This window comes from Danio aesculapii, chromosome 12 (genome assembly GCF_903798145.1).
Source record: "Danio aesculapii chromosome 12, fDanAes4.1, whole genome shotgun sequence".
NCBI lineage: Eukaryota > Metazoa > Chordata > Actinopteri > Cypriniformes > Danionidae > Danio > Danio aesculapii.
The window spans coordinates 38,185,201-38,208,938 of record NC_079446.1 but is presented as its reverse complement, the minus strand read 5'-3'; the positions used below and the strand labels follow the sequence as shown (position 1 = coordinate 38,208,938).

The 23,738-nt window shown below is 34.3% G+C and overlaps 1 protein-coding gene across 1 annotated transcript in view; it reads left to right on the top strand.

Moving 5' to 3' along the window:
* The first annotated feature begins 3,383 nt into the window (after positions 1-3,383).
* si:ch211-216b21.2 (heparan sulfate glucosamine 3-O-sulfotransferase 3A1) overlaps positions 3,384-23,738 on the top strand; it is a 74,966-nt gene continuing 54,611 nt past the window's right edge. The window contains exon 1 of the mRNA XM_056470134.1: positions 3,384-4,295. Within this exon, the coding sequence (XP_056326109.1) occupies positions 3,718-4,295 (578 nt within the window). The 5' untranslated portion in view covers positions 3,384-3,717. The remainder of the gene's footprint in view (positions 4,296-23,738) is intronic.

Here is a 23,738-nt window from a genome sequence, read left to right as displayed (position 1 = left end):
ATTCACATTTCTGATGCACAAGTCATCTTGTGTACTTGAGATTGTGCTTGGTGTCCATAAAAACACTGAGATCCTATTAACAAAAACAACGCAAAGACTGATTACAGCTGGTTATCTAATAAAAACTTTACTGCGGTTTCAAGATGCATGTCTGAACTCTCTAAACAACCGACAGCAGATCCTCAAGTCTGTTTTACAATTCAATTCAGTTCAGTTCATTAATCACAATTGAGTTAAACGATTTAATTAATCGAGATTTTGATTTTAGGCCAAATCATCCAGCCCTATTTATGACAGCAGATATTAAAATAGTTATATATTGTATATAGGCTCTTGCATTTTTCATTTAAATCACTGTGTAATTATGTTCTGAGATTTCCTCTTCTGTATAACTCAAGAGAATGATGAAAAAGCGCATGCTTGTACAATTTGCAGTCACAAAATTGCAACTGAGAGAAAGAGAGAAACCAAAAATCCATAAACATTGGCACAATATTGTGCAATGAAAGCCTATTTTTTTTTTTCTTCCAGTGTAATGACCTCTACACTCAGCAAAAGCGTCTCTGCACATTCCTTTATCGTGCAACCGATAATGGTGGTGCAAAAACATTTGACCCAAAGGGCATCACAGTGGGCTGGCCTGGCTATGGTTGTTGCCTCTTCTTTCTCCCGGGATGGCCAGAAAGGGCGAGGGTGTGATTTGTTAAATGCGAGTCAGCCCCTGCATTGTGTCCTCATCACGGGGACATCTGGCACGAACAAGCCGGTGTTTTGACTGAGGTCTCCATCTCCATTCTGAAGCAGTGGGCTGTACTGCATTGAAACACTCCTTTGGCTTTCTCATGGTAATGCTGCAAACTACAGGAGCAGATGTGAAACATTTGGTTCTGTTCTTGTTCACTTGTAAAGAAATAATGCGCTGCTTTTACTTTCATTTCACCATGCTGTGTTTCCCTCCATATTAAAAAAGAAAGACAATACGGCGAAAAGAGGGAAAAAAATGTTAGTCATCCTTGGTGGCCTGAAGTGCGCTGATGAGGTCCGGATGTAATCGGAGTTAGAAGAATGACAGATTAAGGCAAACGCTAATGAGGAGCCAAATGTTTCCGAAATCTGTCAGTGATGTATCTGTAAAGATAAACAGGGGTGAAAACTGTAATGGAGCGAACACTGACATTAGGCTTGGGCGGTAATATGGTTATATGGCAATATGGTAATAGCAACGGTCTCAGTTTTAATACCATTATTAATAATAATGCACTTATATAGGAGACAAGTGTAAAATATTAAATACAATTAATTTAATGCCTAAAACTGCGTATGCGCGATTGTCCTTACGAGACAGTGTGGAGGAGAGAGAGAGGTGAGGTAAGATGGCCAGTCTCGAAAAAGAACACAACCTCTGCAGTTTGGCAGTATATAGGGTTTTGACTAAACGAGAAGGGAGACGTGGTAAATATGAACTAGAGGTCTGCATTCCCGCTGCTGTACCATGGGAGCCGGGGGACTCAACCAGTTTTCTTGCGGAGCGGGAATGAATTTCCAGATAAAACTGGTGTAATTTGAACGGGAGCGGGCGGTCTAACAATATCACTCCTGAACAAGTGAGTACACACGCATCCGTGTGGATGCTGTTTATGTGTATGTGTGTGTGTGTGTGTGTGTGTGTGTGCGCGTGTGCGTGCGTGTGTGTGTGTGTGTTTGTGTAAATGAGAGAGAGCGTGATGCTGTGTGTCGCTTCTTTGGTGCTGTCTATGTGTGTGTGTGTGTGTGTGTGTGAATGAGAGAGAGCGTGATGCTGTGTGTCGCCTGTTTGGTGCTGTTTATGTGTGTATGTATGTGTGTGAATGAGAGAGAGTGTGTGCTGATGTGCGTCACTGTCTTGGTGCTGTCTATGTGTGTATGTATGTGTGTGAATGAGAGAGAGTGTGCTGATGTGTGTCTGTGTGTTTGTGTTTATAGTTTATACAGACAGCATGTTATAGGCTGTCTGGACTCTGTATCATCTAGCTGGGTGGTTTTTGGTTTTACTCTTCTGTTCACGAACAATTTTTTCAAACTGCCAAATTAAGGAAAGTTGAATATGCTGGCCAGTTTGTTTTGGACTACAGTTTTAAATTAAAAAATTTAACAAATTCCTATTTTTTCTAATGATATATGATTTAATAAATATGTATTTTACAAATAAGTATTATTTCACAGTTCTTTATTATAAATCTTTAGGAAAAATTTTTGGTATTTCAAAAAGTGTGGTTATGATGATCATCCGGAAAGCTAATTTAGCTAAAAATAGTGTTTAAAATCTCACTAAAATGCAGTATTTAAATCTCGTAATTGAATAGAAAATGAGGCATATAACTGCAAAAAGGTTCACAAAAAAAGAAACACCCCTTTTAGCTATGGGCCTGTATTTACTGCAAAATATGAGACTACCTATACAGTACTAAAATATATGCACATATACAGTTGAAGTCAGAATTATTAGCCCCCTTGTTTATTTTTTCCCCAATTTCTGTTTAACGGAGAGAAGATTTTTTTCAACACATTTCTGAACATAATAGTTTTAATAACTAATAACTGATTTATTTTATCTTTGCCATGATGACAGTAAATAATATTTTACTAGATATTTTTCAACACACTTCTATACAGCTTAAAGTGACATTTAAAGGCTTAACTGGGTTAATTAGGTTAACTAGGCAGGTTAGGGTAATTAGGCAAGTTATTGTATAAGGATGGTTTATTCTGTAGACAAGCGAAAACAAATATTGCTTAAGGGGACTAATATTTTTTACCTTAAAGTTTTTTTTTTTTAAATTAAAAACTTATTTTATTCTAACCGAAATAAAAAAAAAGAAAAAAAATTATCCAACGTACTGTGGAAATATATATATATATATATATATATATATATATATATATATATATATATATATATATATATAAAGAAAAAAAATTAAAGGGGGGCTAATAGTTTTGACTTCAACTGTACATTATTTTTAGACATTAGACGGTTAAATGTATTAATTCTGTGAACATGCTGATTTTACTCAAGCAATCTCTACAACCACCTTGCATAACCTACAAACCTGCATTTGTTTGCCTGTGGCAGCAAGGGCTGAAAAGTGACATTTGCTTAGAACACGAGCGTGAACGTTGCTCAACTAAACTGACAGGTGGGCGGAGTCTGCCCTGCTTATCTTGCATCTCACTGGTCAATTTCATGCAAATAACATCCACTTGTGAAACCTGATTGGCCCGCGACGTGTCATTCACTTCAAGTGACGTCATTCTGAAGTTAGATACAAGGCACACACGTGTGAGCTCCTAGTGTAATGAAAGTTTATCAGAATTTTGCAAATCACCTAAAGCAATGGATGGATTTTAATGATGCTTTCTTATTTTTCTTTTGGATTTATTAATTATTTTTTTGTATAGCCAAGATGAATTCAGTTTAAAACGAACTTATAAAAAGATATTCAGCAGTGTGACTTAAAACTCGCATTTGTCTAACTTAATTGTTAGTATAATAACAGTTATTTTACTACAGCTATCATCACATGCATGCGCAAGAGTGTTTGGGAGAGCTGCGCGCGCGAACTCTAATCCACCTTTGATGCTCCCGAGCTCCAAACTCTGTCTTATTTTTGATGGCAAGACTGAATAATGCCAGTCTAGCATGGCTGTCTCTCCAACTTATGCCACCCGTGGACCGACATGGCATGTAGCCGCGTCTTTTCGGACCCTCCGTCCAAGAGCATCTTTAAGACCTTCGCGGTCATGTTGCTGTCTATCCTCGCGTCCTTATACTTTCTCCACTGCCTCACGGAGCGATGCGGGACCTGCATGCCCACGGAGAGAAGAGACGCGGGTCCTGCAGAGGGATTTTACGCCTCGAAGCTTACAGACTTTGGGTCTGTGAGGAGAAAAAGACTTCTGCAGAAATGGACTTCCACGAAACCTCTGAATATGAGGCACCACAGCTTGCCCCAAAGTGTCAGCGCGGAGGATTTACCTGAAATTAAGGCAGATAAACGCTTGTTTCTGTCACGCGTAAAGCTGTCGAACTCTTTGGATGTGGATTTAGAGACTGGAGGCTCGTATTTTGATACAGGTAAACTGAGCTCGTTAGGTGAGGGCAGTAAGAAGCTTCCTCAGGCGATCATCATCGGCGTGAAAAAAGGCGGGACGCGCGCGCTGCTGGAGTTTCTGCGCGTGCATCCAGATATACGGGCGGTCGGAGCGGAGCCGCACTTCTTCGACCGGAATTATGATAACGGACTGGACTGGTACAGGTGAGTTAGGTTACCTATCACATGATGATATGCCCAGTCTACACAATACACGCTATATGATCACTATCTATCTATATATGATATCTATCTATCTATCTATCTATCTATCTATCTATCTATCTATCTATCTATCTATCTATCTATCTATCTATCTATCTATCTATCTATACGCGCGCGGACACATACATCACTAGGCTGTATAATATTTAATTATATAGTAACATAATATTAGTATTATGACAATAATAATTTTTTTTGTTTGTTGTAAAGCTGGTGTGAATAATGTAAACACATTTCATCAACAAAAAAGCCAAGCTTAAAAGTGAACTAATCTAAAACTTAATAAAAAAAAACTTATTTACAATCATATAACTGATAATTGATGAATAGTATTTTTAATTTGATGACAAAAGTATAATATATAAATTATAATAAAAAATATGTATGTATATATATATATATATATATATATATATATATATATATATATATATATATATATATATATATATATATATGAATGTAAAAAGCTACACATTCAGTGTAAATGTGTGATTTGTTTTATCAAATAAATCCATCTCTTATCATTAAAATTATGTAACAACTGTTCATTAAAATTATGAATGCCTCACACTAATCACTGCAGCCTTTTCTCAACCAATTGATAGATTAGATTAAAACCATAAAACATTAATCAAATTAACAGCATAAGCTAAAACGCATGCATTATTACATCGTACAAAAATAGCTTTTTGAGGTCAACAATATTTGTTTTACTTAAAAATAAAGATGCAGCAGGGGAAAAAAATGAAAGAAACTATTATTTCACTCAAATAACAGTTTACTGGCTACCATTTCACTTTAAACTTTTTAACTTAGTTACCATAAAACAAGTGCAGGTTTAAGACTCTGAATTAATTATTATAGTTGTAGTTTTGTAGTTATTTTAGGTCTCAAAGTTGCAAAAGAATATATGATAAACAGTTTTTGGTGTATTTTTATATGTACTGTAACTAGTCTTCTCCATCTACATGGTGTGTGTGTGTGTGTGTGTGTATGTGTGTGGTTCACTCGCATATCTTCAAAACGGCTGCTAGAGTTTAACAGCAGCTTGTCGTTTTGCCGTTCTGTGTAATGGGGCATATCAGACATCACAGCTATGTTATTAAGAGGGATTATGGCGGTAATGAAAGGTTACCTGTCTGTCTCTGCAGGTATATTTCACCAGGAGATTTAGCTAACATACCAGGTCATGCAAAAGTACAAAGACAAACTTGCCCTCCTCCAAGGGATTACGCCTTCCTGTACTTCCTTCTGTTGAAAGCACAAATAAAACACAATGAATGAATGCTAAATTTCTGAGCATTTATTCTTCTATTCTTCATCTTTCACACTATTTTCCACTGCTATTCATTTGTTGTGCTTTGTTATATGTCAATGAGGATCCCATTCATCCAGAAGAGTTGCCAGGATTCTTGGGAATGTGACATAAGGCTTGGAAAACAAATCTCGATAATGATTTTCCATATTGAACGATAACGATATACATTTCGATAAAAGTTGTTAACCCATTTGTGCCCAAATTTTTCAAAATGGTTTTATTCATATATCCTTGTTAATAGTGTCCTATAAGAACATGTTATGCATTTATTTTCTCCAAGTTTTTTATTTTTATTTTTTTTTTCAAGAAAATCACATTTGAATATGTGGCAACTACTGTTGCCAGTGGGCAAATATGTTGTAAGCACCGTTGAATGTAAACATTGAATAGTAAGAGAACATTTGGCATCCTAACTTAAACCAACTGCTTTCAACAGATTAATTTATATTCATAAACATATATGTTATGTTAAGAAATTGATTGATATGAAAACCAAAAAAAAAAAAAAAAAGTTAATTATGTTAAAAAAATCGATTGATATATGAAAACCAATTGATATGAACTCCCAAATCACATAGTTTCATGAATATGAAAACACAAAGAACCAATCCATTTGTCTTACAGTGATGAAACACACTAGTTCCCCCAACAGACTATTGTGTGTCTAAAAGATAAATGAAAAAAGTTATAATTATAATTATTTCAATATCTTGGGTTTCAGGGACCTGATACTTTGTTTGTGTGTGGGCGAACAGCCAAACCATGTAGAAAAAGCAGCGATTTAGGCAATACCCATGTCTGTGTGGACAGCAGGGCTTAAGGTTGGGACTGAATTTAGTTGTAGTTTTGAGTTATTCTTCAGTGATTCTGCTTTTTAACAGCAGGAGTTCGTTTTTCCTTTTGTTATTTTAAATTTTTGTGGGAGAGGGACCAGTAGAAGTTCATTTTACTCTGACAGTTTTGCTGTGTGTCAATTTGTGTATAAAAAAAAAAAGTCTACTCTAAAGTAAATATATTAGTTGAAGCGTTATTTTTAAATGGGTTGTTATGAAAGCAAGAAAAAAAACAAAAACATTAGGCCAATAACCTTTATTTATTAACTTCACACATTTTTCCCTAATTCCTATTATTTATGTGCTTACAAAGTATTTGCCCACTGTCAACTATAGTTGCCGCTTGAACATTTGTCAAACTATACACAAAACTATAGATCTCTTGAAAGATTTGTTTTGTTTGGATGAATCTAGAGACCTTTATAAGTATGTTGATACATATTTGTAAACAAAAAATATGTTTATTAACAAGAAAATTGCCTTTATTTGGGAGGATTTGCCTCCATTTTGCATCCTGGAATTAGACGTAGAAAGTTGAAGGCCTCATGTGACTGAAAGTAAATCAATTCCTTTTCTTTTCTTTCCTGAAATATTTTATTTGGTTGTTTGCTTGCATGTCATTGAGAAATTAAACATGGATACCATGTAGAAAATTACTTATAAAAGGAAAATGGCAACTATGAACTGATGCAACTATAGTTGCCGGTGGGGGCTTAAATGGGTTAATGATTCCAGATTTAAAGGAGTACCCCAACAATGACTGAAGCCACAAAAAATTAGAGGGTCCATTAAATAGCATGACATTTTCAGTCAATAAATTTTCAGTGGTCTAAAATTTGGTACATCTCGACTATTAACACACTTTTAGATTCCCATTGTTGCACATTTCTGCTGTATGATTAGCTCTTAGATCAATATAGAGTGAAAAAGTCTAGAGATTATCATTGTTATTGACATAAATTTGGTCACGATGCAATACATAATTTACTGGCCCAACCCTAATGGGAAGGGTTTAAATGACATAATAAATTAACAATAACATTAAAATAATGTTCTCAAAATTACAGCATTTGCTAATTACAAAAACAATACAAATACAGCCAAATGATAAAAGTAAGCAAAATAACTGCTAACAGAAAAGTTAGCAAAACGGATGAGTCAACTTTCTTCTAGACAGGAAAAAATAAAGAAATAAACGGCCAATGTTTTTCTCTCTCACTCTCTTTTTTCGTGAATGAGCTGAAAGACGTTTCCTGAATTTATGCACGAGGCGCGACAGTTTGATGGATCTGTGCAAATGTCTTAAAAAATAAAGAAAACAAACATAAAATTAGTTTTGCGGCATAAATTTTCGCCCTTTGTCAAACCTTCTGGGAATAATTGCGTTTCTCCCGACCGCTGAAGTTATGAATGGGCTCTGTTTTGTTTTTTTTCTTCTCTCCCTGCACTAATCACTGTGTCCAATTTGCTGGAATTATGTGACTCTTTTCAGGCTCGGCTGTGAATGTTTAAACACAGAGACTTCCATCTGCAGGGATGAAGGTCCTTTGTGTGTCGTAATGGCTGATACGGAGACTGTGAAGGAATCACACAAGTTTGCTTCTCTGTGGGAATGTGAGATGTCTGTCTGAGTGTGTGTTTTGTCAATTAAGTCGCTCGTGTCCAGTTGGTGGTGCAAAACATTCACAAGTAGTGTGAGCTTTTTTTAACTAGTGGTTTGAACAAAAACAACATACCGAAAAAGCAACTTGAACATTGTCAGAATGCATTTATGCTACTACAAATAGTGTTGTGGTTGCTTGTCAACACAATACTCACCCATGTGTAGTCAGCATGGCAATAGTAAAATCAGACACGCTGCTAGAACATCTGTGAGCTGTAAAAACATTGAGTATTAGATTATATAATATTGTGAAAGGCAAGTTTCTATTTGGGCTACCAACTTTTTAAAAATTAAGTGTCAGAGTTCATTAGCTCAGCTTACGCAAACACTTCTCTGTCATTTGCTGCAGCAATGGCACTTAAAACCTGAGGCTTTTCTTATGTAAATCAGCGGTAATAGATCATCTGAATGACTCATTGTGATGGGTGGACTTTGGTTTAACAAAAATGTTACAATCAAAGCTTCTAAAATTACTTAGTCAGAAAGCTGTTAATGTCTAGTGGAGAAAAGTAGAGTAGATACTCATTCAATAGATTCAATAGATGTCCCATAATTGCCATAAGTGCTTTTAAAGATAGAAAAATAGTTAATACAGTAAACATGCAGTAAATATAGTAAACGGTCACATGAGTGTATTGTGCCATGAAAAGTTGGGTTCTGTTTAATCCCTATGCAACTTTATGGAAGTTCAATTATTAATAATTTATAATGATTTAACCAAAAAATATGCTTTCATTTTGTCTGCAATACTTCATATATATATATATATATATATATATATATATATATATATATATATATATATATATATATATATATATATATTTCATTTTTATTTTATGTTGCTAATATGTTAGTAAATGTTGAACTATGATTAATAAATGCTGTACAAGCACTGTTCATAATTAGTTCATTAGTAAATACAATAACCAATGAAACATTAATGTAAAGTAAACAAACACGTCAATAAAATGAAACGTTATTAATTTTTCTAAGTTACAAAGTTCTTATGTCTGAATGCTTTTAAAACTCTCACAGTCATAGGCCTAAAAAGACCTAAGAAAGGATAAATTGTAATTCAAACTCAACATTGCATATACTCACATTGCAACTATTGCGATTGATCACATTGCGATATCAATGCTAAAACGATATATTGTGCAGCTCTATTTTGAACTCTAAATTCTTGCCACAATATGGACAAAAACAAATAAATTTACAAGTTGTCATCAAATTATTGTCAAGTTATAAATTGTTTACTGACTTTAATTAACAGAAATCATAGTCTGACCCTGGCACAATATGCTGATTTGGTACTCAAAACATTTCTTAATATCACCAATGCTGAAAACAGAGCAAGTGTCCAAGTCTTTAATATTACTTTGGATTCATTTACTGCATTCTTATTAAATATGCTGTACACTCTAAATGTCCACAAAATTCATTCATGTTGTCCCAACACAAATAAATTAAGTTCACTCATCAAATTTATTGAACATAAACCAATTAAGTTTTCCTACTAACCCCAATTAATTTTTTGTTCTTATCCATGTTAAGCTTTAAGACAACCAAATCAAGGCCCAATTAAGCCAGTTTCCTCCTGGTGCTTTGGTTTCCCCCACAGTCCAAAGACATGCGGTACAGGTGAATTAGGTAGGCTAAATTTTCTGTAGTGAATGAGTGTGGATGAGTATGTATGGATGTTTCCCAGAGATGGGTTGTAGCTGGAAGGACATCCGCTGCGTAAAACATATGCTGGAAAAGTCAGCGGTTCATTCCGCTGTGGCGACCCCAGATTAATAAAGGGACTAAGCCGAAAAGAAAATGAATGAATGAATGAACTTATCTGAAATATGCGTTAGCTTTTGGTACAGCCACATGGACTGAATTAATTTTGTTCATAAATAATTGGGGCTGTATACTTGTGGTATATTTCATACTTGCTTTTAATTACAGCATTGTCTTATATGTGAGGAAATTTAGCAATTACACATCTGGAGAGCTCGTGCACTTCTGTTTCTTTGCACTCTTCCCCCTCGGTAGCCCCTGTGGTGAGGGCTTTCTCTCAAGTGGATTCAAGGAACGCATATCAAAGTCTAGCCATTCAAACTACATTAAAACCTCTTTAAAATTCAGGCTAGAAAAAAGAAAAAAATATATATCTAGGCCACGTGCCTGTAGAAATTCCTTCTTGTTTTTCCTCCTTTAACTATCTTAAGCTGAACTTTGCATTGTGCAAATAAACTAGCTAGCATAATCGCAAGCTCTGAACGTCTCTGAACATTAAGCAACAGGGTTTTGACTTGTAAAGCTTGTTTAAGATTGAGAGGGTCTTTAACAAGTCTCTAGTTTGGAGCAAGTAGACACATCTCTCATCACAGGTGTTGTGGGGAAGGTTTTGGAGAACCTGCAGAGAGGTTGGCAGATCTCTGCTCGCTTCACACTGGCAGACGCAGCCTGTGGTAACTGCTTTATAGTGCAGTGGCAACATTCCTGGGGAAATAAAAGTCCTGTGTTAATGGAAATATGGACAGATTCGCATGAGTTCAGTAAAAACTGACTGTCAGTAACATATACATGTGAATTTAACACACTATTTGACTTTCTGTCTGGGGGAGTTTGTTAAAGTGTTGTCTGAACCCAGCGTGATCTCATTAGTGAAGGTTCTTTATTGGACTCTATGGTTCCAAGTTTCTTTCTTTCTATAGTGAAACTTCTCCGTTGCACAAATGGTTCTTTATAATGGAAAAAGGTGCTTCATATTGAACTTTTTTCTTTATTATACAAGATAGAAATGGTTCTTGGCTTTTTACTGATATTCTTAATCACATATACAGTTGAAGTCAGAATTATTAGCCCCCCTGTTTATTTTTTTAATGACTCATCTCTAATAACTGATTTATTTTATCTTTGCCTTGATGACAGTAAATAATATTTGACTAGATATTTTTCAAGACACTTCTCTACAGCTTAAAGTGACATTTAAAGCATATGTAGGTTAATTAGGTTAACAAGCCAGGTTAGGGTAATTAGGCAAGTTATTGTTTAACAATGGTTTGTTCTGTAGACTATAGAAAAAAAATATAGCTGAAAGGGGCTAATAATATTGACCATAAAATAGTTTAAGAAAAATTAAAAACTGCTTTTATTCTAGCCGTAATAAAAGTAAGACTTTCTCTAGAAGAAAAATTATTATCAGACATACTGTGAACATTTCCTTGCTCTGTTAAACATAATTTGGGAAATATAAAAAAAAATGTAAAGGGGCTTCAACTGTACATATTAGGGAACCCAAATGGTTGTAAATGTACATGATGCAAAATCAAGATATTACATTTTCTGAGGAACTTTATGCTTGAAACAAGAATAAATACTGTTTCTGTCAAATGAAGTATGTTGATTTCCTTTCTTAGCCAACTAGCAGATATTTGTTCTTGTTTTAATCACAAATTCATTTCATTGTAATAATTTTCACAGAAAACAAGGCTTTTTGACTCGTGTTATTTTTTCTTCCCAAGTAAATGTATCTTTAGAATGTGGTGTTAGAAATTTGCAAAGCAAATCAAGACAAAATACTTTTATTGAATAAAATTATCTATCTATCTAACATTTTTTTCATTGTGATTAGAAATACAGTAATATGTGCTTATTAATAAGTTTACATTTCCATATTTTAGTGTTTGGAAACATTTATTTATTTTGTAAAATGTATGTAAAAACTCATGGGGATCAGTACAAAGTTTTTCAAACTTTTAAGTATTGCAAATGCAGTACAAACTCACTGACTATGTTTCCATGGACATCAGTAATCTAGTTATTTGCCTTAATCTGAATACGACAATAATAAAATTAAGGTGTTTACATGAGTTTCTTTTTGAATGTTCCTTTCATGATCCCATTTGACATGCTATAGCACATAGATCGATTAACGTTGTTGCGTCACCACGCTATGCACGTTTTCTCCAGAGTTTCATGTAATCTCTTTTTTATCATTTTAATTTGTCGACTTTAACTGCAGTTCGGCAGTTTCACTTTTCATTCTGAAACATTTCATGCATGCCCAGTGACAAACTGAGGTATTGGATGCATGTACAAATTAAGCACTGCTGGAAGAGTGTTTTAATGGAATTTGATATCGCACGCCGAATGGAAAAAAAACCCTTCCACATTTGGTGATGTCTGTGTTTATGGTCCTTTACTGACTCGGTAGGTGCAGAGAATAATGTCAAACAATCGTATGTGTATTAATATCCTGTTGCAAAACATGGTGAAAAGTACTACACTATGGTTTTAGTTTGATTAAGGTGTTTACATGTCAGTTTACAATCAGATTAAATTAATCAAAAATTGCTGTTTACATGGTAGACTCTTAATCAGAGTATTGTCTTATTCGCATTAAAATCGGATTATTGGTGTCCATGTACTCATTGTCTGCTTTGTATAATTGAAATTTAGAGAACAACTGACATACTATTAATTCTCTAAATTTTTACCTTCAGAAAATCTGTAAAGCCCAAGCATGACAAATCACCTGCAACTGCAACAAAAATACAAGTTAGACATTTCAGAACATACAAGAAGCATTTTCAGGCATATTAGATATCCAGCAGTTCCACTGTTTAACACTTTTCTACACTATGTAAATACAGTAATAAAATAATCAGTTTAACTTCACAAATTCTACAACCCAAACATTACAAAAAAGTTAATGTTGAGTAGAAATACTGTTTGTTTGTATGAAAAATACACTAACAGGACACAGACGTCTGCTAGTGTGCTTTCATACAAATGCTGATATAACTTTAAAACAGTTCTTATTTAAATTTAAACCAGCAATTTCAAATCAACATCTGTTATCTCAATTATTTATGAGGTGAAAAGCAGGGCTGTAATGCTATAATGTTAACAGTTTGTAAACAATACATACAATTAATACACTGAAAAACAAAACTGCTAGCATGCTTTCATACAAAACTTACCATTCATTCATTTTCTTTTTGAGTTAGTCCCTTTATTAGTCAGGGGTCCCCACAGCGAATGAACCGCCAACTTTTCCAGCATATGTTTTACACAGCGGATGCCCTTCCAGCTGCAACCCATCACTGCGAAACACCCACTTATTCACAAACATACACTGTGGACAATTTAGCTTACCCAATTCACCTATAGTGCACTTCTTAAGACTTGTGGGGGAAACCGGAGCACCCGAAGGAAATACATGCGAACACGGGGAGAAAATACACAAAGAAAAGCCAAGTGACCCAGCGGAGGGTCGAACCAGCAACCTTCTTGTTGTGAGGCGACATCATTACCAACTGCGCCACCCCAAAATTTATCATCAAAAACTTATTTTTCTTTTGCCAAACTTTGAGTCCTAAAATAACATATAATTGTTATTAGGAATGATATGCATATCATAATCTAAGCTACATGCTTATAGTCATCCCTCATTCACCTGCTCGTACACACACACACACCTGCATGTGCTTTATTAGATCAGTATATTGTTTTCTACCTGAGCCAGCCTTGGGGCAGGTTGTACAGTAATGTTGTAGGGCTGGGATGACATAAGCCAGCTGGGATATGAGATCACTCTGAACAAAGAGTCTCCTATGAGTGAATGTGTGTGTGTGTAGGCCTTTGATCTGGTTTGGCTGAGGGCACCGCTGTGACATGTTCACTCAAGTTACCACATATACTCTCTTATCACTCTCTGCAAAACATAAGTAGGTCAGTAAACAGCAAAAAAAAAAGCTCAATAATAGTTAAATAACAGTTTTTATTTTTTTATTTTATTTTTTAACTCATTTTGATGTTGATCACATTTACACGATGATGGTTTTCCCTGCTAATGACACTCTGACTTGACTAAAAGCAGACTTAAATTTGTAGAGCCAATTTTGAAAGATGCCAATAGAGATTTTCAATGAGGCCAAGTCAACTTAAATGTGATAGATGTCATATACTAGCAGTATTGGGCAATTCCTTCAAAAGAGTACTTAGTTATAGTTACTAGTTACTTCTCACAAATAGTAACCGAGTTAGAAACTAGGTTACATAATTATAAAAGTATTAATTACCTGGGAAAGTCCCATAAGTTCATTCACAAACTATGCGTAAAGTGAAAGTATCTCTTTGTGTATTTTTTTGTGTGAACTAGTTAATGCATCTGCACAGTTGTCCAAATTAATGTCCTGTGAGTGTTTTATAACGGACACGCACCCATACAGGAGGATCTAGGGAGGCTCAATGCTGTTTCTGTCATAGAATGTAAAATAAACTTGCAAATGAGCTTCAGACGCGCTCTGGCAGGAACGTGCTTTGTTCCTGTCAGCGATCTCCCAATAATATCCAGCTGCAAACTCAACCGCCATCAGATCGATGCGTTTCAACAGATTTAGGGTGTTTTACTGTATTTTACATTTGTCTGGATTTTTGAATAGTAGATATTTAATAGTAAGTATTCAGTCAGTCCAGTTTAAAGCAGAAGCTGGTCTTTTGTAATATCCCTGTTGACCTGTGGTTCTCTTTAAATCAGAGTATGCTTAAAAAAATAATAATTTTAATTATATATAATATAGTTTTCGTTCTTAATATATAAATTTAATTCAATTATTATTTTTTTAATAAAATGCTGATAATTGAAAATAATAGAAGGCACAACAAATGTATAATATTTATTTGTTATAATAATGTAATAAAATAAAATAAAATAAAATATAATATTTGTTAATAAATGAAGGTTTAAATGAGCATTTCATACAAGCATTTTAGTGAAAATGTCAGACAGGTGGGCCTTCAAAAATTGATCGGAGAAAGAAGTGGGCCCCGCAGTGAAAAAGGTTGAGAACCCCTGCACTAATCGACACTATTTTAATATTTTTGTGGGACAATGTGAAAGAAAATGGCAGGATGTCCTCAATTATATATCTAGATATTATTTAGTTTAATTCTGTCCGAGTAATAAGTGTTTGTGGTGAAGGAAAAATTCAGATTTATTTGCTTGACATCGTGGCTTCGTCTCCTTTGGAAGCAGAGCTCACGTTACCACTGGCGTAGCCACTAACCTTTTCCTGGACATAAGTTGCACGATACATAAACATTCTTGCCTTTTACCTCAACGAGGGAAAAGTAGTGCTTATATTTCCAGTTTGCAAACGCTACCTTTGACCTTGTTGAATTTGTCATAGTTCTGACTCCTGGTCATTGGTGTGTGCCACTGAGTAACTATAGTATTTGGAGGAGATTTTTATTTTATTATTTTTATTATTTATTTATTATTTATTTTTTATTAGAATATGCAAAAGCTAAACAAGTTGGGATCATACAATTACAAAGAAAATGACACCAACAAAAACAACAACAATACAGTCAGGTACGATCAACCTCAACCTGAAAACAACTGACTTAAGCATGGCCGTGCATGGCAGGAATGTTAACTTGTGAGAGAGAGCCATTCTCCATTTTGATTGGCTGAGAAAATGTAACGCAAGATGAGATAGAAAACATGTCTAGCTCCACGTTCTCCTCACGACAGTAGAGAGCTAGATCAATAAGTATAGAAGCTCTAAGATTATAATGAAATTCGTTTTTGAATGCTTTAAATTCTGAAATTATCGTACATTATATCATTTATTTCATTATTGATCGTACATCATACAGAGGTCAAAATTACCATATAAATTCGATAATTATCGTACATCTGGCGACACTGGTAAACACCCGTCCTGCTCTGCCTCTGATTAGCAAACAATGGAAATGTACTCTAAGCCAATCATCATGTTCACAGACACACAAACTATCATCACTGGTTGGTTATGTGTCACGCCCCAGCCTCAAACACACACATACACACACACACACACACACCAGAGAAAGAGATCCTATGGCTGAGAGAGACCCTGCTCGCATAAAAACAGCTTCAGTATTCTCAATTATAGTACTGCTCATTTTATTGTCAGTAATGGTAATGGCTTTGTGATGGTGGAAATAGTAATTAATTTGATTACTCGTTACTGAAAAAAAATTATCGCTGTTAGTATCGCTGTTTATTTGTAGCACCGTTATTCCCATCATGGATACTAGACATATGAATAGGTCTTTATGTTTAATAACTGCACTATATATACTATAACATTCTATAATTATATGGTTACTTATATTTTTTGATTTTTAACTCTGTTAAAATAAAAAGTTCTGTTTAAATAAAAAGATTTGCTGTCAACTTAAACATGACTTTTGTTGTCGTAAGTTGTTTATAATGAACACAATTAAATTTTGTGTGGGTTTAAAAACATACAGTTTTGTCCTATAGTTATATAGTTCCTATTTTTATTTTGTTCGGATTGGAATACAGACAACAGGCTGCCAACGTAGGGTGTTTTCACACCTGCCTTATTTAGTTCGGTTGAATCACACTAGAGTTTGTTTTCCTTCTTGGTGCAGTTCCTTTGGGCAGGTATAAATGTAGCAATCGCACTCGAGTTAGTTTTCCCTCTTGGTGTGGTTCCTTTGGGCAGGTATGAATGTAGCAATCGCACTCAAGTGCACACCAAAAGCAGACCAAAAAAGCACTTTTAAACGAACCCAGGAGCGGCTCGTTTGTGGTGAGAACATGATCTGTACTAGAACAGACCCAAATTCGAAAAGTAGTGCGCCTTTTTGGACTAATCCAGCTGCCGTTGGCGGATGCGCTGTGTATTATGGGATGTGGAGAAAAAATATTTGTTGAAAGTGCTTTACCAACAATTTTAAACAGAGGGAGAGAGAGAAAACATTTCCTGATGGACCACTGGAAATATTTCCGGAAGATGACCATGTCGCAGTTTAGCTAAATTAATTCACACCTCCTACTGAAAGGACTTGCTAATCGCCTTTGCAGTTTGCAATGTATCAAAACATTGTTTTCCAGCCGCAGCGCGTCTCATTCTCGAAATGTAGAATTTGTCTAAAGTGATGTATAGAAACTATATAGTATACTATGACCAGGAATACAATCAGCCAGCGCAGTCGTCCTTCCATAGTAAAAAGCGACAATTTGTGTCTGTTGGTTTGTTTACTTGAGGGAGTTCCATTGGCATTTTCCCACACGTTAATTCTGACCAATCGAAAAGCAGTTTAGGAAATAACATTGTTCAATAACATCTGGCTAATGAGTGATGTGGATTATGTCACATGACTGCATTTTGGTTCTTGTTCGGACTAAAGCAATCAGTATGGTGTGAAAAGGACCCAAAACAGCAGAGAAATGCTACGATGTATCATTTGTTGCCCTTGGTCCAGACCAAATGAACCACTGAGCCACAGATGTGAAAGCACCTTTAAATACGATCTTTTCTTTTTTCTCAATGCAATTTAATAGTTGTTTCTAATGATTAACATAATTGAGTAACATTTTTGTTTAAGTACCAATTCCCACTATTAACTACTGGCTTAATAACTGCCTATTATTAAGATATTGGCTGTTTATTAACACTTATAAAGTATGATTATAATTTTACTTCCCTAATCCTACCCAATAAAACTAACTAATATCCTAATAACACTAATAAACAGCAAATTAGTAGTTGGTTATTGAGCTAATAGTGAGAATTGCACCTTAAAAGTACAGTGTGTATTGAGTTTTATTTAGTTTTTGTATACGTTACAGCTTTTTACTATTAATTTAGAACTATTTTAGCTTCTGACATGAGTTTACTGTCATGTAAGTGTGCATGAAGATCATTTCTATAAAAAGAAACACCATAAAAATGCAAACGCAATAGTGTAGACAAGGCCTGAGAGTATAAATGTGCTTGTTTGCGTGTGTACAGATGAGGGTCACAGGAAGGTTCAGACGTTTTATGTAGGTCATGTTTGGAGGTGAGAGGGGTCGGTAATCCAATCTGGAAAGTGAAGGTCTTGGACTTGGCTTCTGGAGGGTGAAAATTTATGTCAGGGGTAAGACTAAAAGAGAGCACTCAAGAGGTCTGTCAAATCTTGTTGAGGGAATGTGTACGCAAGCAATCTGATATGTGTTGCATAGATTATGATAGACATTGCAATATAAGGCACAATTCATCATGATGTCTTAATTGAATTGTGATAAACCCTCGACCGCATGGTGTTGCCATATGGCAACATGTTATTTATGTTCATTTCCCTGCCACTGTTGCTTTAAGACTAATGTTCTCATTTTTTTTTTTGTTGGAAAGAGAAGACCTTAGCTTAGCCAATGATGTGCTTTGGTTTCATTTGCTGAATGCAAATGAAAACGTCAATAAAAACAAAGGATCAAATTATGTCAAATTATGTTCCACAAAAAAAATCTGAAACATCACCTACAGTAAGTTATGATGACATATTTACAACTCTAAAAAGTTATCATCAAATTAGTTTTTTGTAAATGGATCAAATGTATGTGTTGGCAAATGGTAACACTATCCAATAGTGGAACGCGCAATATTGCAATGGCTTAGCTAGCTAGCAAGGACAGCTGTGATCTTTTAAGTTGTAACAATACCAATATAAATGCTATTTAATATTGAAGAGTCATATGTTAATGGAATTTGCATTATGAATAAAAAAAAATGCCATTAGTATATAGTATACTATATAAACTTTGTTAGCTAGTAGCTACATTATTCAGATGCATCTGGATATACAAGACTTGTTATTTATTAGTTATAATATTTACGGAGAAAATATTTATATGTACTGTATGTATACATGATAATATAATATGATGCTTGTTTTTAATAATATTCAGCAAAAAAGGGAATAAATGAAAGCTGTTGCAATATCAGTTGTTGGAAAGTATACATAAGGTGTCATTTATAAGTTCTGTGTTAAAACTTATAATAATGCAACACCAATTAAATCATTTCAAACACCAAAATTTTTAAATATAAGGAAAATTCCAAGTTTGAAATTTCTAAGTTACATCCACTGTTGGACGTGGACATATCATAAAGTACCTAAAAAATATATTTATATTTTTTAGAGCACTTCAAGTTAAGCCATTCTAAGAAAAGAAAATCAGTCAAATATATATATATATATATATATATATATATATATATATATATATATATATATATATATATATATATATATATATATATATATACATATATATATATATATATATATATATATATATATATATAATTTATTTATTTATTTTTTATAGATTTATCATAATGTGTGTAGCAGAGGGTTAAATCTGGAAACAAAACAAAGAGTCGTTTTTGTCTAGAACGCAATATCAAAATGTTTGCTTATTTAGATGGCAGTAAATATTTTCAATTTAACTGCTGCTGGACTGTGGACTGTATTAATGTAACATTATGCAATTTCATTCATTATTAATTTGCTAAAATGAAAAGAGATTTCCGTTGGCATTTCTGTGTGGAGTTTGCATGTTCTCCCTGCGTTCGCGTGGGTTTCCTCTGGGTGCTCCGGTTTCCCCCACAAGTCCAAAAACTTGTGGTACAGGTGAATTGGGTAAGCTAAATTGTCCGTGGTGTATGTGTGTGGATAAGTGTGTATGGGTGTTTCCCAGTAATGGGTTGCAGCTGGAAGGGCATCCTCTGCGTAAAATATATGCTGGATAAGTTGGCTGGTTCATTCCGCTGTGGCGACCCCAGATTAAAGGAACAAAGCCGAAAAGAAAATGAATGAATGAATGAGAAGGGATTTCCACAATAGATTACATTTTTAAAACATTTTTTACGATAGTTGTGAATTATACAAAAATATATATGTATTTTTTAAATATATTAAATATAAATACATAATATTTATATTTGAAAGAAGAATTCAACATGTCTCAATCAAGAAAACGTTTGGAGCACATAAGACTATCGAAAACAAATATTGCTTAAGGGGGCTAATAATATTGACCTTAAATGGTTTTAAAATGTTTTTTTTTTAAATATGAAAACTGCTTTTATTTTAGCTTTAATAAAACAAATAAAACTTTCTCCAGAAGAAACGATATTATAGGAAATACTGTGAAATATTCCTTGCTCTGTTAAACATCATTTGGGAAATATTTGGGGAAAAGAAAAAAATAATTCACAGGAGGGCTAATAATTTTGACTTCAGCTGTACTTAATGGTGTGTTTTGACATTTAAAATCTGCCACAGGGTTGAGTTTAGGGGTAGGGCCACATAATAAGTGTTTTTTACTGTATAAAATACATTACGCCTATGAAGAGTCTCTGTAAACCACCAATAACAACATATACAGTATGTGTGTGTGTGTGTGTGATGGTGTCTGGGGAAAGTCTACACCTGCTCTGTCTCTTCAGTGCCCACTGGGGGCTGGATTTCCAGAATGCCTTTCGGGCAGCTGTTGACAACCAGCACTGTGCTTTGGCCCCCCAAATGGCTCTGGGGATCAGCTGCTTAAGAGACTGTTTGCGTGCATGTTTGAGGGGTTAACACAATGTGTGTTCTGCTGAGAAAGCCAGTAGACACTGTTGTAAGAGTATATGTGTCCTTGTATGATGTGTGTGGTGTGACTCTACAGTGTATGTATAACTTTGGATGGAAAGACAGATTAGAGGCGGATTCATACACAGTATTAAAACATTCGTTCAATCATTTTCCTTCAGCTTATTCCCCTATTTATCAGGGATCGCCACAGTGGAATGAACCACCAACTATTCTGGCATATGTTTTACGCAGCGGATAGCCTTCCAGCTGCAACCCATTACTGGGAAACACCCATACATTCTCTCATTCACACACACACACTCTTACACTTTACACAATTTTAGTTTATTTAATTCACCAATACCTGCATGTCTTTGGACTGTGGGGGGAACCGGAGCACCCGGAGAACATGCAAACTCCACATAGAAATGCCAACTGGCCCAGCCGGAGCTTGAACTAGCGACCTTCTTGCTGTGAAGTGCTAACCACTAAACCACCGTGCCACCCAGTATTGAAACAATATTTATTTATTTAAAAACTTAAAAACAAACAGAAATGCCAGTCTCATAAACACAAAAAATGAATGATAAACAGAATTGTAAAAACTTAAATACACAGATTAATGGAGCAACATGTATCAAAATGCTGAGACAATAATTAAAACTAAAAAGAGGAGTTTGACAATAGGATTTATATTCAAACAGAAATAAACATGCACTCGGGGTGCAGATGTAACAGTATGTGTGACTATCTTGGGCTGATATAATATATTATAAAACATAATATTTTGCATTCTTTTATAAACAATACAGTTTCTTGTTATTTCTGTTAATATATTTATAGTTATTTCTGTCCTAAGTATGGTTTTATTTATGTGTATATTTATAGGATATAATGTTTCTGTATATGATCTGCGCATATATTTAATTTAATTTAAATGTATTTAATTTCATTTAAAATAATTTTTAATTTTCAATTTAATTTAATTTTATACAAAAATATCCAACGATAAATATTATGCATATATTTAATATAAATATTTTAAAACGAGTCTACCGCATATTCATAGTGGCTCGGTGATTCAAAAAATGAGTTAAAATACGGTGAATCAAGGTGACGAGAGTAAAAGAGCAAGAGAACAGATTGCGAGAGGCACAGTGATGTTCTAAGCATTTCTTAGGTTAAATGAATAGAGCAATAACTATATCGCAAGTGCAAATCCTCCTCTTTCTCATTGAGAGATCTGCTGTCAATAGTAGAAGACGAGCAACATATTTGAATGGTCTTGCATGTATTTAGACCTTTTTACATTTAACAACTGAAAGTTCTGTGTTTTTGACAATATTGCAAGTTCATTAAAAGCTGGCTGCACTATTAGATAAATAAAAAAAATCATGAATAGTTAATAATATAACTACTTATAATATACTTATTGCACTAAACAGTAGTTTATAGGCCTACTTTCTTTTAGTAAAAAAGTAATGGATTTATAGGTGTCCATTTTAACTTCTTATGCATCAAATAACAAACCATCGTTATACAATGACCCACCTAATTACCATAACTTGCCCAATTAAGCCTTTAAATTACACTTTAACCTGAATACTAGTATCTTGCAAGATATTATAAAATATATCACAGTAAATTATTAAGTACTGTCATCATGGCAAAGATGAAAAAGTTATTAGAAATGGGTTATTAAAACTTATGTTTAGAAATGTGTTTAGAAAAATCTGTTAAAAAGAAATTTTGGCAAAAAAAATATACAAGGGGGCTAATAATTCAGAAGGGCTAATAATTCTGACTTCAACTGTATGATTTTTAAGTGTTTTGAATTACAAGGACATTCGGTGTGTCCTCATAAACCACCATAATAGAGTACGTCATAACCATGTCATTATTTTAAAAAACTGTCCTTGTTAACCACAAAATCCAGTACACACAAACACACCTGATGCTGTTCTGCAGGACACAAATCAGCAACTGAGATCAGAACAAGAGAACTGCCGATCGACAGGTTACAGGTCATCGGGAGCAAGTCTAAAGGGTGAGAGATGTCTGGCATGAGAGTGACCTGCGTCCAGACACAGATGGGAATGCATGATATCAGTTTCACACAAGTCGGGTGTCAACACTTGTTTATGTTGTTCGGATCGTGGAGGCTTTGATCTCAAGAAAACAGTTAGAGTCTATTTTTAACTGCTGAGAGGGTGTCTGGGGGACTTTTTAAGTCATATGGCAGAGTGCAGAAAGATGCGCTCATGTCTTAAAGATACACTGGCAACAAGTGATTCATGTTTTTTGAAGAAAACTTGGGGGAATAGTTTACTTTGGATTGGAAAAACTGTCATCATTTACTCATCGTCAAGTAATTTCAAACCTGACTGACTTTCATTGTTTTGTCAAGAACAAAAGGTGATTTTTAATTAATATTCTATGAATATTTTTTGTTTATTATGAATATTTTTAATATAATGCATCTTTTTCATTTCAAAGTTGCAAAACTTTAAGGAGAAGTTACCCATCAAGAACTAATGGCTCGCAGGGGTAAAAATGACTCTATATTTTATAATAAAATCTACTATATTCCAATCAGGGCCTTAAACTAACACACTGTAAAAAAAAAAAAAGTGAAATTGTTTAATACATCAAATGAAAATTTCTAGTCATCTCTACTTAGATAAGTTAATCTGACTAAAAATATTAAGTCAAATCTTTTAAAAATAAGTTGAAACCTGATTAACTTATTAAAATTAGTTAAAATAACAAAAACTATTTGTTGTCAGATCATTTGTAACAGTGCAGTTGTCAAGTGGCAAATGCTTGACATACTTTGCGTACTTAAAAGCAAAGGTAGAACAATATTCAATATTCGAATTTTGATTTCACAGCCAAATTATTTAAGGCTGTATTTTCTCAAGTGATGAGCCATGGCAGGTGTGGAAAGATGTTAGGCCTCTGAATCTTCGTAGTCACATGATAACTTTTTGAGACAGGCCAAAAATAGTTATTTTCCTAAAGTTGTAAAGTTTTAAAAGAACATGACAGCAGAATTGTACAAATTTGTTAAGCCATCTCTTCAAAGTGTCTGTATTCAAGAGTCTGCAATTTTATATAAATGATAATACATTTTATTTATGATGCAT